At 44.3% G+C, this 18,970-nt stretch overlaps 1 protein-coding gene across 1 annotated transcript in view; it reads right to left on the bottom strand.

Moving 5' to 3' along the window:
• TMEM132D (transmembrane protein 132D) overlaps positions 1-18,970 on the bottom strand; it is a 711,716-nt gene that overhangs the window by 519,625 nt on the left and 173,121 nt on the right. Inside the window, exon 2 of the mRNA XM_007189646.2 lies at positions 9,345-10,221. Within this exon, the coding sequence (XP_007189708.1) occupies positions 9,345-10,221 (877 nt within the window). The remainder of the gene's footprint in view (positions 1-9,344; positions 10,222-18,970) is intronic.

The following is an 18,970-nucleotide window of genomic DNA, read 5'->3' on the forward strand; positions in this document are numbered from 1 at the left end:
GGCATCTCATCCTGCCAAACAGACCCCCCACGGTCTCTCTCACAGCACCGACTACTCAGTACAGGGCTGGGTCTGTGTCTCTTATTTGCTGTTACATCCCCAGCACCAAGCTTCACACTCAAGAAACATCTGCTCAATAAGGGAAATGTTTCAGGTAATTCATTCTCTTAAGTGCTTTTAAAAAGAATGAGATTTAGGAGTATCGGTGTCTACCTTCCTGCCTCGCATTGATGAAGAGGGATTTTCCAAAACATGGGTTCTGGGATATAGATCAGCGAGGGCGAGTTCTCCGGACCTCAAAGTAAATGTGTTATGAGCTCTAGGGCGTCTGTCAAGTTATTCACCTCTTGTGTTTCTGTGTCCAGTTCTGGAAAACACAGGTGATAAAAGCACCTACTTCGTGGGGTTGTTCTGAGGATTAAATGTGTGAAAAATATTTTAAGCACTGAGAAGAGTGTCAGACACAAATAGATACTTAATAACTGCTGGCTATTATTATTACCATTATTATTATATTCAGCTATCTCCCCAAACTTCCTGGACCCAGCACATCATTCCTGTGTTCCCACGAGTAACCCAGAAGAGGTACAGAGAAATCACATCTGAAGGTGCTGGGAGAAGGATATGAAGACATTCCCTCAATGGCCTCTGTGGCTAGCCGACCAAAGACCACCTTGGAAATGGAATCTCCATGGATACCAAATGAATGAACAAATGACACTGAAGACCAAAACCCATCCCCAACTCCTCCCCACCCGGCGTTGTGTAATCCTCTACCATCTCCCCACTCCTTACCAGCCCGGAACACAGAAATGTGCTTGGGGGCAGGGAGAGGCAGTAACACTCTGAAATGGCTGAGTGTTCTCACCCAACATGTATCTACTTTTGCTCACCCAGATTTGCAGACCCAAATTCACACCAGCCGTCAGAGCAATCAGCCGGGTACAGCCGTGATACACTAGTGAACCCAGCCCTTTCCCTCCAGTGGCTTTCAGTCTGGTTGAAAAGGAGCCTGTCAGGTGGGTCTACCACGCAGGGGATGTGATAAGGTCCTTACACAGAGATGACGGTCAGCTCAAGGTTACAGAGTATAAACAGCAATGACCAGGGCTTCCCTGGTGGCGCAGTGGTTGGGAGTCTGCCTGCCAATGCAGGGGACACGGGTTCGAGCCCTGGTCTGGGAGGATCCCACATGCCGCGGAGCAGCTTGGCCCGTGAGCCGCAATTACTGAGCCTGCGCGTCTGGAGCCTGTGCTCTGCAACAGGAGGGGCCGCGATGGTGAGAGGCTTGCGCACCGCGATGAAGAGTGGCCCCCGCTTGCCGCAACTAGAGAAAGCCCTCGCGCAGAAACGAAGACCCAACACAGCCATAAATAAATAAATAAATAAATTTAAACAAAAAAAAAAACAGAAGAAGAAACTCATCTAAAAAAAAAAAAAACCAGCAATGACCAGAAGCTGGCATAGCCAAAGAAGATCACAGAGAGCTTTGGTTGCAAGACTTCGATCCCCAGAACCTCTTCAACTTAAAACTGCAAGTTGGTACCCTTGGATCAACATCTTCCCTTTCCCCCCTCCCCCCAAGCCTCTGGCAGCCATCCATCTCTTCTCTGTATCTGCAAGCTTTTGTGAGGTTCCACATATAAGCGATAGTATACAGAATCTGTCTTCTCTGACTTATCTCACGGAACATAATGCCCTTGAGGTTCATCCATGTTGTTGCAGAAAAGATAGAAATCACTATCTCAGAGACGTATCTGCTCCCCGCTGCTCACTGCGGCGTTATTCGCAATGGTCAAGACATGGAAACAACCTGAGTGTCCACAGTGGATGAATGGATAAAGAAAATGTGATGTATATCCACAATGGAATATTATCCAGCCATCAAAAAGAAGGAAATCCTTCCACGATCTTCTAGAACTCCCAGCCCTGCCAAGTGGGCCAAAGTCAAGTTCTCTTGCTCATGAGATAAGCCTCCCACTAGAACATGGGCAAGAGATTCAGTGAAACCTCAGGCAACTTGCCCAGCACCAATCTGGGAGCACAGCTGGTGTCACCGTTGGTACCCTCCTCCTTTCTTCTCCTCCCGCAAGAGGGTCAGAGCCGGCAACCTCGGTCCAAAAAAGTATCGCTAGAAAGGAACCATAGCTGTCAGGTGACAGAGGGATTCTTGAGCCGGAGGCCACTATGGATTAACATCTTGAAATGTGTGAAGCCCGTGAAGTTGCCTGCAGAAAGGCTGCGTGTACTGTTACACAGCGGAGTTTGCACATACATGCATTAAACAATGTGACTCAATTATACAGGGTGGGGGGCACAGGGGACTGAGAGAGACAGAGAGAGAGAGAAGGTGGTTTGAATAGTTAAATTTCTAACTTGACCATTCTACTCAATAAGCATAGCCCAGGAGAGCAAGAAAGATGACACGAACCCAATGGCTCCCAACTCCAGCTGCACGTCCGAATCTCCTGGACGCCTTTTTCAAAAGACTAACACCAGACACAATACTGTAAATCAACTATACATCAATTAAAAGCAACAATAATAAAAGAGATAATGAAAAAGATTGAAGAACCATTTTTTTTAATCTGTTCACAGTATAGCTTTAGATTTCCGTTACCTTAAGGTATATGAACTGTTAATAATAGACTGATAAATTACTTAAAGAAACCCATGTGCAGACACTTAGTTTCATGGGTATTTTTGTTACTAAACGAAATTCTAACACCAAGGCTTCACCCCAGACCGGTGCTGGGGCCAGAGGACCTTAGGAGCAATCACCACTGGAAGCAGTGGTCTCAGCTCATCTCAGCTCCTGGTCCCTCTTACAGCACAAGTACCCCTAATACGGCTGCACCTGACCCTTGTGATTTTGTATACATGACATGGCCTTGAAATAGACCAACTCTCTCACCTCAACTCTAACAGAAGAACCTGCTCTCTGGCCCCTCCCTTAACAGAAGGTACATGGAGTGAACTCATGGAACCAGTGACAGCCATTCGATCCCCCAGTAGCTGACGGGTGTCCAGGGCGGGCCAGGTAGTGTATGAGAAAGGAGGAAAGGGCAGAGAGCAGACCGAAGTTTCTGCCCTCCTGCAGCACGCATTCAACCGGAAGTAAAAAACATGTGGCAGGTACAACTTAAGGGATTTTCCAGAAAAGTTGGACTCTACCCAGTGTTCCCTTCATTCTAAACTGGGAACCTCCCTCTGCGTAGGAGCTGAGTTTTTTCCCGACAACCACAATCATAGTTTTTCACTTGCAGGGGCGATTTTATCCCCGAGGGGACATTAGGAAAGAGCTGGACCCACCTTGGGGTATCAAGATTCGGGGCTGTGTATACAGTGGGTTGAGGCCAGGGATGCTGCTAACCATCCCACAATGTACAGACCAGACTGCCCCTCACAGCAAAATATCATCTGATCCAAACGTCAACAGCCAAAGGCTGAAAAATGTCTACTCCTTTGGATTATAACCCAAACTGTAAAGTAAATATCCAGATGCCCTTACTGAAATAAAAGAATGACTGAATAAATAAATACATGAGGGAGAATAAACAAATTTCACCTGCAGGATTCCAAAACAATTTACGTAAATATACCACCCAGAAGGAGTGTAATTCCATAATTGTGAGCTGTGGATCATCACTTCCTTCTGGAAAATACAGTATAGGGAGTGCAGAAAAAAGCAACTTTACAGACGAAAAACTCAAGAAATACCACCCCAGCCAGCGACCAAATTTCACAGCAACAGTGATTAAGTCAGGGTAGGAGTACGTGTTCTTGATACAATGCAATGAAAATGGCATTTTTTGTTTGTTTGTTCTTGAAAATCCCAATTGGCTTTTATTTCAAGATGATGGGGGAATGAAAAAGAGCACAGAGATACACCTGATGTCTTTGTGCCTTTACCTGTGCTGTCCCCTTTGCCTGAAATCCCTTTTTTTTTGGCCCATAAAACCACTACGTAATCAACAAGGACCTACTGTACAGCACAGGGAACTCCACTCAATATTCTGCAACAATGCATATGGGAAAAGAATCCAAGAAAGAACAGACACATGCATATGCACAACTGAACCACCCCACTGCACACCCGAAACCAAGACAACACCGCAAGCTAACTACATTCCAATCAACACAAAACAAAAATCAAATTAAAAAACAAACAAACAAACAAACAAACCCCACTATATACTCTCCACTCCCCCAGGGCCAGGTCTCACTCTATCATGCTCCTGTCCCTCAAATAGGACTCATCTCTCCTTTTTACTCATCTGTATATTTCCTGACATCCTCAATAAATGCTTCTTCAGCGGAAAGGTGAAAGAGAATAAAGGGGATGATTTTAAACTCTTGTGGTTTGCAGACGAATACAAAAACAACACTTTATCTCTGTGCTGTTTTACCCCCAAACCCATTACTTCGGTCTAATCACGAGGAAAACATCAGATAATACCAACAGAGGGACATTCTTCAAGAAGTCTGAACCGGAAGTCTCAAAGCTATCAAGATCAACAGAAACAAAGCAAGTCTGAGAAACAGTCACAGTCAAGAGTAGTTAAAGACATGATGACTAAATGTACATGATATCCTGGGTGGGAGCCTGGAACAAAAAAGGGGCCATGGGGCAAAGACTAAGGGAATGTGAATGAGTGTGGACTTCAGTGAATAATAATATTGGTGCACTGATTGTGACAAATGAATCAGGCTAACGAAAGATGTTAATTACAGGGGGAAACTAGCCACCAGGCACGTGGCATTGTCCTGTACTGATTTCACAACTTTTTTTGTAAATCTAAATATACTGTCAAACAGGAGGTTTATTGAAAAAAGATGGAATGCCCTCCTTTCTCTGTCTGCCTCTCACTCCACTCTGCTCCAGAAGCAAGTCCCTTAATTCCCACCTTAATTAATTCCAACTCCCTTAACTCCCTTAATGACAAACGGAGACGCAGTGCCAGGCACAGATGTCACGGACCTGTGCAGGGTTTCGAGATACCCAACTTCATCCTCTTCTTTTTTTAAATTATTATTTCTTTATTTATTTATTTTTGGCTGTGTTGGGTCTTCGTTTCTCTGCGAGGGCTTTCTCCAGTTGCGGCAAGTGGGGGCCACTCTTCATCGCGGTGCGCGGGCCTCTCACTATCGCGGCCTCTCTTGTTGCGGAGCACAAGCTCCAGACACGCAGGCTCAGTAGTTGTGGCTCACGGGCCTAGTTGCTCTGCGGCATGTGGGATCCTCCCAGACCAGGGCTCAAACCCGTGTCCTCTGCATTGGCAGGCAGATTCTCAACCACTGCACCACCAGGGAAGCCCATTCTCTTCTTAAAAGTACCCAGTTTTCTCGGAGGGAAATACTGCCTCCCCGGGATACGCTCTTAGTGAAAGATGATTCCAGGAGCCCACCTCTCATTCTGGAAGCCACACCAGCTCCCTCTGCTACCCCGGGCACAGACAGCAAGTAGGTATGTGAGCCACTGGGAGCTTCCCAAGAGTCTTTGCACCTTTGGTTATAGTAAGAACAGAAGGAACTTTTGAAGGAATTCGTTGTGCCGGGCCGGGGAGGGGTGCTGGGCAAGAAGGTTGTTGCATCTACACCAAGGGTATCGTCCCCCTCCCACCCTGTGCATTGCCAAGGCTAGTGCCCTCGTGCCTTATTAATTCTTGAGACCCAAAATACACATCCAACGAACCTTTCATGTATTTATTTTCTTAGATTAGCAGGCTGGGATTTATGGCCTGCAGCTAAGAATATTATTGGCTACACCAGGGCATAGTTTACCTGAAATAGAATAAGGAGAGATCTTTTCCTGGTCCAAGGCAGGTTCAAAAGCTACATCATTCAAGTGAATCAAGTTCAGGGCCAAACCACCTCAAACCACCACATATTATTTCTAACAATTGAGATTCCCAAACCACCAAAGAATATCTTTTGAGGCTTATCAACCCCAGGCCCACTTTGTCCCCTTGTCAAATATTCTTACTTTATTCTCTTTCTCTTTTGTTTACAACTCTTACCTTTGCAAGAATATCTACTTGGTAATAATGCCTTATTCGGAGATGGCCTTAGATCTGACCACAGTCTGGGCACGAGATTCTTAACAAACTCTTGAGTATTTAGCGTGTAAAACTGTAAAGACTTCAGCAAAGTATATGTATTGGTTAATAATTAACAATATGTCCATTCATTCATTCATTTAACCAATCTAAGCATATCTCTGACTTTGAGAAAAGCACCCAGGCATCTGAGTGCCATGCCTCTGTTCTGGACCTTTCCACCTGCATTTCCTGGAGTATCAGGGAACCAAGCTAATGCTATGCAGATATTTGGTTCCAGGCTCACATTCAGATCTGACAACCAGACTCCTTTGAAACTGACTTCCTGTGGGAAGAAGCAACCAAAAAGTAGGTGGGAAAGATGAGCAAGAAAGAGCTTTCGAGGCCTTTGATTCTCCAGACACATAATCAGGTGATGAGAGACCTAGGATGCTTCTGACAGCAGCTCTCTGTCGGGGAAGGAAAGGAGATGGGGTGGTGAGAACACGCAAGAAAGGGTCCAAGTGCTCTGGGATGCTTCTGTTGTCCACTGGAAGGAAAACATTTTCTGAAATTAAAAGGGATCCTTAGATGTCTAAAGAACAAAAGCGTTTTGCTTTTCTTCCTTTGTGGAGGTCTGCTTTGGAAGACTCGAGCTCCAAGAGAGAACAGAACTTCTAAGATGACAAAGAGTCCCATCCCGGTTTTCCTCTGTGCCATGGTTAATGCACACGCGTGCGCACTCCCAGCTATTTTTGTAAATCGCCCTTACGGATAATTTGCACGACAAACCTTGTTTCCCAGGATGGAAGCCGAGCCCCTGTGTGTAGCCACAGAGATCACAGGCGCAGAAGCGACAGGAAGGTGGCAGTAGTTGGTCAAACACTGCCTGCAGCAGGAGTCCTGTTGGAGGCAGGTACTTTGGTCCCCCCTCCACCCTGGCCATCCTTAAGTGGTGAGGGAAGTCCTGCTGACAGCGGATCTATGAAACATTAGCCCAGCTCTGGACCTCATTAGCACTGTCACCGCTGAGTCTAGAAACACGTCACCATTGCTGAGGAAAGCACCCAAGGATACTTGGCTGGCTCCTTCAGGGTTATTTACAGCAGATGGCCAGACAGAGCAGGCCCGAGCTAATTCTAAATATTTGGAAGCTATGCTGAACGAGTGTCAAATTGGCTTCATTAAAAAAGATACACAGTTTCATTATTTTCTAATTAGGAGAATTCCGACTAAAGGCTAAAGACATTACCAGATCCAGGTTTCCCATCAGCTGTTTTCATAAACAGATAAGACTCATTCCTAATTAGAGCATGTTAAGTATTCAACAGGCACATTATTAATGCCAGCCTTTAACAAGACGGAAAGTGTGTCACTTTACCAACTTAAACACACGTTCATGAAATATTTACTGATTTACTATTGTCTTAACTGGAAAACTGATATCTTAAAAACACCTTTCTAATTGATGGCCTCTGAACACATACACTTTGGCTCTACATCCAAAATTTTCCAATCTTTTGACTTGTAAACAGAGCCACCCAATCTAGATGCTTCAAATGTGCTTCTTTCTGAATCTGCAAAGACTTGGATCCTTTTAGATTATGTAGCCCAGGAGCAAATTTCTCCTGGCCGTGTCGCAGCTTGCCGATGACAAGGCAGCCCTCAGGACCCAGAGGAACACCTTAGTGGGCAGTGGATTGTGGTTGGATGCACAGCTTTTTGTGAAATTTAATTCTACATATATAACCGATTCCCAAAAAAACAACGATGTGGATATCATCTCCTGGAGAGTTAAAACTTTAAGAGATTCTGGTTCGTAAACCTGGGTCCAGGAAATCAACCATCAGTAGTTGGCAAACAGAAAAAATGTCGGAATATATGAAATCGTGTGATTTCCCCTTATTCAAAACCTTGAGTTTCCATCAGCAAAATATTTCTCTATATAAACAGCCATCTCCACGAAGAATATCATATAAGAGCGTTGAGCCTGGGAAAACCAAGCACAGAGCTAGCACACCAGCCAGAGGGCCCATGACCAGCTCAATCTAGGTCTGATTTCTGAAGAACAGAAAGGAGAGATCATGAGGGCTCAGACCCACAGATGTGTTTATGTGCCCTAAATCTCTGTGCTGAATCCCCAGATGCACCTCCAACCCCAGCCAAAGGTTTTACCTTCCAACCATCAGCCAAGTTCAGTCATGAGGTTAATGCTGTCTATTGGTTTCTGGTTCTTCAGTTGAGATTAAAAGGGAATTCCCAGCACTAGGTCACAATCAACAAAACTGAAATGTGCAAAGTATAAGCAAAAGAATGACTCCTTTCTTCAACTCACCCACCGCTTAACAAACACAGAAAGAAAGAAGTTTAAAAAAAAAAAGAAAGAAAGAACGGGAGAGGGAAAAGAGGGCTGATCATTACTGGATGAACTTTAAAAACCAACATATAAACGTGTGCCACGTCCACGAACACTCCTCTGTTCAGAGATCGTAAACAAATCTGATTAGATGGAACTTCAGATCAAGTTTCTGGCGTATGCAGCAATGTCAGGACATATTTAGTGACCTCACAACACTGATACCAAATAGCTGTTACAATCAGACTCATCTGTGTTTAAAACAAACGAACCAAAAAACTGTTATGAAAATCCAGTCAAGCCAAGGCAAGTAGCTTTCCTCCCATACTACATTCCAAAGAGAAAACGCACTCAATTCTTCTTCCCAAAGCTCACAGTACTCATGTTAAATGCCTCGTCTTTGGTATATTCTTATACAAGACACTCGACGGGTTCTACGGGATGGCCTTCACACTTTTTGCTCTTTTATATTTTGGGCACTAAGCTCTGTCTCCAGAGAGAAACAAAATGATAACTTTGAGGTTGGTACCACAGAGCGCACTTAGAACTCACACGTTCGGAAGAGATCTTGAGTTGGCACAGGTGCATCCCCTATTCTTGCCGACAACTGTTGCCATCCCATTTGCAGGCTCATTTCAACTGCGAGCCATTTATCCTAAAACCTGCTGAGAACCGCCTGAGCCAGGGCAAGGGCAGAACCTCAGCCTCCCGGGCTTTTCTGGGATGGCCCGGAAAACCTATGAATAAGAAGGTCTTCACCACCCCACTGCCAACCCGGAGAGATCCAGCTGGTCTCTCGATCTGACAGTGAACACGGAGTCTGTAAAAACTGCAAGGACGCTTCTACCCCGGACAGCGCTAACACAGCTCTCCGGATCAAACAGACGGGGTTCCCAGAAGCACCCTCTGACCTTGGAGATGCTACAGGGAGATACTCCCAATGAACTCACCTCAGTGTGAAGCGGTCCTCGGTGGAGTTTTTGGAGATGGAGACGGGAAACGTCAGCACATCTCCCTGCCTCACCGTCTTGGGCACGTACTGCACGGCCACGTGGTTGTCCAAACGCAGCTCTCTCAGGGGCGGCCGGCTCGGGGTCTGGTAAAGAAAAACACTCCCGATCCTCTGCAAGGGAGGCCCCGACTCATCGAGGTCGCTGCGGCCCGTCCGCATCCCTCCGGCTCTCCGGGCACAGTCTCCGCGCTCGTCCCCGGGCTGCAGGGCGTAGTAGAGCTCCACGGGGCTGCCCTCGGGGGGCCCGGGCGACTTCTTCCTCCCGGCCACCACCGTGGGGGGGCCGAACCAGCCGGCCGGGAGCTCCAGCTGCGCCACGCACAGCCCCAGGGCCCCCTGCAGCCGGCAGCTGCCCCTCACCTCCCGGGTCTCCCGGAAGGCGAACACGCGCAGGCAGGGCAGCCTCTGCGCGGGGCCGGCGTCGTCCCAGTCCCTGCCCACCACGTGGAACAGCACCTGCACGCGGGGCCGGCTCAGGGAGACCTTGTCCCGCAGGATGTGCGCTTTCAGCTTCCAATTCAGGGAAAACGTGCTGGTGAATCCAAACGGGCTGGAGGGCAGCATCAAGTCCTGGGGTACCACCTGCTCGATGGCGAAAGGCCCGTAGCTGGCATTCAGGACGGGGAACCTCTTGGATTTGTAAATCAGAAAGGACTCCACGCGCGACTGCAGACTGGAGTTTCTCATGATGTCCTGGTTGGCTTCCTTCAGGAAGAAGGACACGTCCGCATGGTGGATGTGGTAGGTCACTGGGAGGTAGGTGGGCAGCAAGGAGAACCTCTGGATGCTTTCCAGGATGCCTCGGCTCACCACCACTGTCGGAAGGAAACAGGGTTCAGGGGTTAGAAACTCCAGGGCAAGGATACCAATATTTCACACCTCTTCGCACCTCCCGCCCTTTATACGGACTGACTTACCTTTGCACTAATTACGCAATTCTTTATCCAAAAGGTCTTACTTGAATCAACTCATCTTATAGGAAATATATTTCTTTAAAAAAATTGATGCCACTGGAGTAGACAACAGGCATCATTGGCCATGCATAGAAGCTAAGTGTGCACATAAATAAATTTCAAATCACGCCTTTAATTTTCAGCTAGCGGTCTTGGTGCCTTTAGGAGGCGATGGGTTATGCCTAAGACTTGTTCTCTTTTCGTTAAAGGGAGAGATCCTCATGAGAAAGGTCTTAAGAATGTGCTGGCATCCAACAGAGAAGGGCATTCCCGTTAACTCAACCAGATGGACCAAGATTGGAAACCAGAATGACTTTCTCAGCATGTGGTTTGAGGCTGTGTCCATATCCTACCCAATACTATTTTATGTTCCACCAGATACACACGCTGCACGTAAGGACACACTGACCGTCGGGAAATGATAAAGGACGTTAAGGTGGGCAATCACATATCACTTGGACATCACACACTTTCCCGGGGGTTAAGCTGAGAGATGGAGAGAAAAGACCTCAGAAGGATAATGCTAGGAGGAAACCTCCAGAAACAGATGAGATGGGCTGACCATGTCATGTCGGGTCCATGTGTCCCTAGAACCCAAGAACCAAGGGAAGCCCATCACTCATCCTTCGTGAAAGCTATGTTGATCCCAATGCACAGAAAGCATTCTTTTTTCTTTTTTCCTTACTAAGCATATCCCTCCCTCAGGGGGAACATTCCAAAATGTTATTTTTACATTGTGCCTTATATTCTGGAAGAAAAACACAGACACAGAAATTACGTAATTCAAGAACCAACTTAACAGGCTTTAGAAATGGAAATTATTGGCTCTGGGATCACTGACTTTCTAGGCAAAGCTCCCCAAGTTATCTGAAGCCCTTCTCATTAGTTGCCCTGTAATTATCACTGGTTCTTTTGCAGTAGAAGCAACTCAAGCCCTGACATTCATCGGGCCAAACTGTTTCAGAGGCTCACGTGAGCACACTTTCCGATGCACGACGCCTACATGAGCCTGGACCCCTCTTGGCTGTTGTCTGTGAACAGAGGAGAAAGCAAAGGACTCAGAGAAAGGGGTCTCGACTGTGGCTTTGCTGCACAGATCTCGAGAGAGAACAGGCAAGTCACTGAGCCTCTCCGCCTCTCCTGGACTGGTCTGAAGTAGGAGGGCACCAACGAAAGTATGGCGGCCCCCATCCAGTTCTAACAGGGCAGGGCACTCAGCTGCGGTCCATCCTGCTTCTGGACAAGAAGCCAGCTTGACACACACTCATCCTGAGTTGATGGACAGCCCCGAGGGAAGGGCTCCCTCAATTCCACGGTATCACCCAACTCAGGCCAGGCTGAGCGCCCCAGTTCAGCAACCAAGGCGTCTATGGCCCCGAGCCATTTGAAACTTCCAGTATCTGAGCAGTTTCGATTCACCCACGTGGCGATTTCATATGATTCAACCTAATACATCAGAATTTCTTTTTCAAACATCAGAATATCATAGACCTCACAAGAGACCTCATTCCTTTATCAGGACTACATTTTTCTTAACGTTCTGGAAATCCCTCAGGATTTATATTTTCAATAAACGTGTATTGTCACATGTGAGTTTTTCGTGAAAGTGAAGCACAGGCAGTGAGTTTCGTGCTCATGTTCAGGGTTGAAGCTTTCTCCTTCATCCCATCTCTGGGTACCACCTCCCCTCCCCCACTTTGCTGGCTACACTCCTGTGACTGCTCAGGCTGTGTCATAAATGTCACTTCTCTGGAATGCCTCCTCTGACTGCATGATTCTGTGTTTATATGCACCATCGATGTCCCTGTAGATCTCATACTTCCCTATCATAGGACTTCATGCTGTTCTGTAATTCCCTTCATGCCCCAGTGGGTTACATGCAAGTGAGCTGAGATGACATATGAGCCTTTTCTCTGCTTTATTCATACTCCTTAGAAGAGCACCCGACAAATACTAGCTTCTCAGTAAATATTTGAGAAATGAATGAATCAACAAATGAATTATGCTTCCAATATTACAAAAAGCAGATTATATTTTCACAGCAGGATTTTATATGCTGTCTCCTCCGTTGCCATCACTCTATAATTAGAATCCTCCATCCTTTTATCCCATGAAGAGCTCCACGTAATCCTGGTGATAAAAGACCTACATCCATCACACAGTGCCCCCTGATCCTTTTTTATCTTTTTTAATGTCACTGGAGTAGAGCTGACTTACAGTGTTGGGTTAGGTTCAGGTGTACTGCAAAGTCATTCAGTTATACGTATACACGTATCCATCCTTTTTCAGATTCTTTTCCCGTTTAGGTGATCACAGAATACTGAGTAGAGTTCCCTGTGCTACACAGTAGGTCCTTGTTGGTTACCTGTCTTATCTATCGTAGTGTGTAGATGTGCATTCCAAGCTCCCAATTTATCCCTCTCCCCACCCCACGGTTCCCCTTTGGTAACTGTACGTTTGTTTTCGAGATCTGTAAATCTGTTTCGGTTTTGTATATACGTTTTAGAAAACGATACAAATGAACTTATTTACAAAACAGAAACAGACTCACAGACGCCCTGATTCTTTTTGTTTGTTTGTTTGTTTATTTTAATTTATTTATTTATTTATTTTTGGCTGTGTTGGGTCTTCGTTTCTGTGCGAGGGCTTTCTCTAGTTGCGGCGAGCGGGGGCCACTCCTCATCGCGGTGCGCGGGCCTCTCACTATCGCGGCCTCTCTTGTCGCGGAGCACAGGCTCCAGACGCGCAGGCTCAGTAATTGTGGCTCACGGGCCCAGTTGCTCCGCGGCATGTGGGATCTTCCCAGACCAGGGCTCGAACCCGCGTCCCCTGCATTGGCAGGCAGATTCTCAACCACTGCGCCACCAGGGAAGCCCTGATTCTTATAAATGCATCTTGGCACCACTCGGGTTGCCATCACACCAGCCTGTCATTCACCGTAGACACTGCTGAAGCCAAACAGCCAGGTTATAGACAGTTAAACATTGATACCAGACACCGAGGCTCCCTGAACTTTCCTGTTGAACATCTGACCCCTATTTGAGTACACCAAGCTTAACTGTGCAACTAATTACATATTCCAAAGGCAACGGCTGTGGGTCCTCTGACTTTACTTGGGAAAGCAACCAGGGGAACACCATGGGCATCATTCAAAGGGAAGTCATTTCTAAGCTTCATTCCACGAAGAGCCTATTTGTCTTTTCGCCTGGTATCTGACCTACATGTTTATTGCTTTAAAATGCTCCAGGTTGACCTAAAGCTAGTGTTATTTCCTTGTTCTGTCTTTTTTTTTTAAACAAAATTCAAAAAATAATGTTCCACCATGCACACAATAGATTAAGAAGTAAAACTCATTATCCTCAAATCCCCACGGGGGGGGGCTATTATAACCTACGAACATCAATTCCACATAAAAAAAAAGAGCAAGGTATCAAATAACAAAGAAGTTGCACGTGGTAAATCTCACTTAATAACCCATTAAGAAAAAAAATTACATTTGATTTTGGTGCTGTGACTTTATATGCTTATTTGAAAGAAAGTGACATGTTCCCATCGTTAAGCAACGCAGTGACCTCATAGAGATTTTCTATTAATTTAGCATTTTGAAAAAATAATTTCCCCTAAATAAGACTTTTACGAAATCTGAGAAAGACGGTGATTTGAGCACAGACCTTTAAAATTTCCCCTGAGTGGACTCAAAAGCAGTTAACTAAGGGAGTATGGTAATAAGTAAAAATCTGCGTCTGTGTTGAATATTCAGTGCAAACTGCACGCCCTGGCCTGGGAGAATTACTGAGAAATTACATGGGATACCAATGCTTCATGCAGAAAATACAGCATGGTGAGGGTTGCCAGATACAACATACAGGAAACCCAGTTATGTTTCCATTTCTAATTGACAGAAATGTTGCATGGGGCATACTTATAATTAAAAACAAAAACCAAATTTGTTGTTTATCTGAAATCCAAATGTTACTGGGCACCCTGAATTGTTGTTGGCTAAATCTAGCATCTCTAAGCATGACATCATAAAAGAAGATGACAGCCTGGTGGAACTACCCTGATACTTCTAAGAGCAAAGGCCACTGTATCCCAGGGATGCCCTGCACTAGGTAACGTTCCTGACGCTGGCTGCTGACAACATTTGTAATCAGCTGAATTGAAAGACTCAGGAGTGAGTCGGACCACACTGGGCAGAAAACCCCAGAATCAGGGCCTCTTGCTGATTTGGAGCAGGAGGTATGACACGGCCTCACTGTGGACTGAGTCCAAGCCAAAGCAAAACGACTTACAGGAAACTGGTCCCCAGTGTAGCAGCTGTACCAAACTGAGAGAAGGGACTTTACAACAATGGTCTGGGAATACCAGGAAAGCCAACGCATCCCCATGCTACTCAGGCTGCTGCACCACCGATATGGGAACGTAGGGCCAGCGCCCTTCCAGGTGGACGTTTCATGTGCAGCTCTAACAAGAGCAAGTGGAAACCAAATGGAAAGAAGAGGAACCCGCTCCACTGTGTCAGGGAAATTCGAATGCGCTAGAGGCTACCCTCATTCAAGGGCAGCTAGAGAGAAGGCAAATACAGATGAAAAACACAAGGAGAATAAAATGTTTGTTTCATAAATAAAAACTGCAATATCAAAGAAGGGCATTTGAAAGGGCACTGAAGAGATAGAGGAACAACAAAGCTTTGAAGGGTAGTTACCACAGAATACTGATGTATATTTTACACAGAATAACTTCTACGCTCTCGCTAATCAAGAAAATGCAGGACCCCTGTTATTTTATAATGAAATAAGACTAAGATGGAAGAAGATATGGCAGTATTAAAAGTAAGGGATTTAAAATGGTTTCAGAAGCAATAAAAAAGATATGAAAAGGCAGAAAATTGAATTTATCCTGTGAAAAAGAGAATTTGTGAAGCTTTCCCTAAAGCTAAATGGAAAAGACAAGAAATGAAAATGAGGATCAGTGGCAGGCTGCAAACATGAGACACATTAGATGTATATACAGAGAATAGGGCTTCTAAGAAAAATAGCAGAAAAATGCAAAAGAAGCATCATTAAAAGACAACAGAGAAAGGAAAACAGTCCTGGGGTAAAAATAAATAAATATTTCACTGAATTCCAAGGAAAACTGGAAACACCACCTTTTAGGTATTTCCTAAAGCCATTTCTTAATGTCAAGGATAAATAATTCTATAAGTGCTTATTTAAAAATAAAACGAAAATTCAAAAAGAAAAAACTCAAACTGGCCTCAGTTGTATCTACTGTACAAAATTAAGTCTTAAAAATGATAAATATTTCCATAAATCTGATGGAGAATGTTCAAATTGAACAATTCTCTAACCTAGAGGTTTTCCTGATAATATGTGAGGACAGTAGAAAGATGCAAGGTTACATCCCATCTATCCTTCCTTAAGAAAAAAAAAACAAACACTGAAGCCTATTACTCAGGCAGTCAGGAGGTGGTTAAAGTGTAATATTCAGGAACAGGAAAGTCATGACATAAACATGAAAACATTTAAGCATCAAATAAATTCAAATACAGTTTTAAATGTACGCAAAACCAACAAGGTCAAAAGTTATTGATCAAAGAAAAACCATAATCCAAACATTATATTATTTAAAAACCATAAACTTGGTAAAAATGCCAAAAGAAACATGAAAAGAAAAAAAGTAAAAGGGTACTAATTTTGTATATCCATAGAAGTGGCTTTATTTTTGTCAACGGTAACCAAATAAATATATATTTAACTATAATTTTTTGTTTGTTAATTTTTTTTTATGCTGCCAGTTTTTTTTTTTAAGAATTTCACTTTATTTATTTATTTATTTATTTATTTTATTTTGTCTGTGTTGGGTCTTCGTTTCTGTGCGAGGGCTTTCTCTAAGTTGCGGTGAGCGGGGGCCACTCTTCATCGCGGTGCGTGGGCCTCTCACTATCACGGCCTCTCTTGTTGCGGAGCACAGGCTCCAGACGCGCAGGCTCAGTAGCTGTGACACACGGGCTTAGTTGCTCCGTGGCATGTGGGATCTTCCCAGACCAGGGCTCGAACCCGTGTCCCCTGCATTGGCAGGCAGATTCTCAACCACTGCGCCACCAGGGAAGCCCCAACTATAATTTTTTACAAGTTTAAAATCAGGCTGTTTGGCTTACAAATTGGGAAGGGAGAGAGAGAAAGAGAGAAAACAGAAACAGCTCATTGAGTGATACACTGAAAACACAGAACATAGATCATCAAGAAAGAAAAATGATAAAAAGCATAAAATATGATGAAAGGAGTAAGAACAAATTTGTTAATTATGACACTAAATATAAATGAGTTAAACTCTCCTGTGAAAAGACAAACACTGTCAGGATGACTCAAAAATTATAGGACAATGAGTTTAAATTGTCTGCAAGAGAACTCCTAAATAAAGTGACTGAGAGATTTAAAAAAATAAAAATCTGAGCATAGACATTCCATAGTGGGTAAAAAAAAAAAAGAATAGCACAACTTTAATATCAGAGGATAAAGTAAATTCAAGAGAAAAAATAACTACCTGGGTTAAAGGTCTTAATTTTTATTGAAAGATACAATTCACAATGCATGTACAGTAATAAATATTTTAAGCAAAAATATATCTCCAAAATTAATATAACAAATCTCTTAAAGATACAATTGAAAAATTGATAGTAACAATTTTTTTGGAAAATATTATATACCTCCTTTCCCAATCTCTGACTTATGAAGGACGGAAAAGTTAAGTAAGGCTAGGAAGTTATAAATAATATAAATTATGAGGTTGTAATTTCTACAAAGGATACTCTTATTTATACTGTTCATGGACTCTTGCTAAACCTCATATACAAAGCCACAAGAAAACCTTTAAAAAAAATCACAAAAATAACTGAAATTGTATTCCATGATTCCATGAGCATATGTAATAAAAATATATGGCGCAGGGGTTGAGAATCTGCCTGCCAATGCAGGGGACACGGGTTCGAGCCCTGGTCTGGGAAGATCCCACATGCCGCGGAGCAACTGGGCCCGTGAGCCACAACTACTGAGCTTGCACGTCTGGAGCTTGTGCTCCGCAACAAGAGAGGCCACGACAGTGAGAGGCCCGCGCACTGCGATGAAGAGTGGCCCCCGCTTGCCACAACTGGAGAAAGCCCTCGCACAGAAACAAAGACCCAACACAGCCAAAAATAAATAAATAAAAATAAATAAAAAATAAATAAAAAATAAAATTTATATTTGAAAACAACAAAATCTTAACATAAAGAAAAGAAGACTTTCTATCTCCAGTAAAGTAGGAATAAGAATGCAGACCAAAACTCAAAACCGAAACAATATCCAACTTAATATGAATTGGATAGCTTTCCCCAAGAGTGAATGAAGGTCTCTCTTCATGGACCAGAAGGGTCTAAACATGCTTAGAATGGCAAGACCTAAGGATGTAGCAGACCCCACAGTAGCTGTGGTTGATGGGGAAACCTTGGCACTTCCTTGTTTCCTGTGACCTTGCCTGGTCCCAGGTGAATGTGTCAGAGATAAGAAGGAAAGCAGATGGCTTTACTCAGAGCTGGGACACACTAGGTATTCTGTGAGCTTCACTACGTTCCTGAAAACCCCAGACTGAGATGAGAGGTATGCCTCTAGGAACTTGGATTAGAGGTTGTTCAAGACACAAAGTCAAATCAAAGTTCCTAACTGGCTCAGCTCACCCCCCTTGCTCCTTCTTACTCCTGGGTACCAGGGCTGCCCTATGCAGAGATGAATAATCAACTGTCCCACTCAACCCCTAACACATGCTCAGCTGATGCCTTGTACCTTGGAATCCACCAGAAAGGAACTCTCTCATCTTCCCTCCAGCAAATCTGACAGCAAGTTAGAATTTGCTACCCATCTTTGCCTATGATGATAAGCATCTCCTTTTCCTTCAAAAATCAGTCCTTAGGGTCCAGCAACTTTTCCCTATTTCTCCCTCTCAACTGGATAGCTCATGGCAGTATAAAAACCTAGTATACTCAAACTTCAGAAACAAACAAAACTGGCCTTTGACTCTCAATCCTTTTTTCTCTACCACCTCATCTCTCTGCTTCTCTGTATACACATATGTAGGTATAGAGTCACTATTATAAATATGCTTTGTACCTGTTTATATTTATGTCAATGATCGTAGACAGCTCCGTAAACATGCATGCACACACAAACACACACACAGTGTTGTCTATGGTCACTGTCATGGGCCATATAATGCCTCCCGCCAAAGATATCCACAGCCTAACCCTCACCTGTGAATACATGACCTTCATGGCCAAAGGGACTTTGCCGGTGTGATTAAGTTAAATGTTTTGAGATGGGAGATGATCCTGGTTTATCCAGTAGGACCAATGTCATCACAAAGGTCTTTATAACAGAATGCTAGGAGGTCAGAGAGAAAGAAGATGCTTCTTCTGGCTTTGAAGATGGAGGAAGGGGCCATGAACTAAGGCATAGAGGCAGCCTCTAGAAGCTGGAAAGGCAGGGAAATGATTGTCTTCTGGAACCTCTGGAAGGAATGCTGCCTGGGGAATAATTTTAGACTTCTGACCATTGCCTTTCTCTTTTAAAGATTGGAA

The sequence above is a fragment of the Balaenoptera acutorostrata genome, chromosome 13 (assembly GCF_949987535.1).
Source record: "Balaenoptera acutorostrata chromosome 13, mBalAcu1.1, whole genome shotgun sequence".
Lineage (NCBI taxonomy): Eukaryota > Metazoa > Chordata > Mammalia > Artiodactyla > Balaenopteridae > Balaenoptera > Balaenoptera acutorostrata.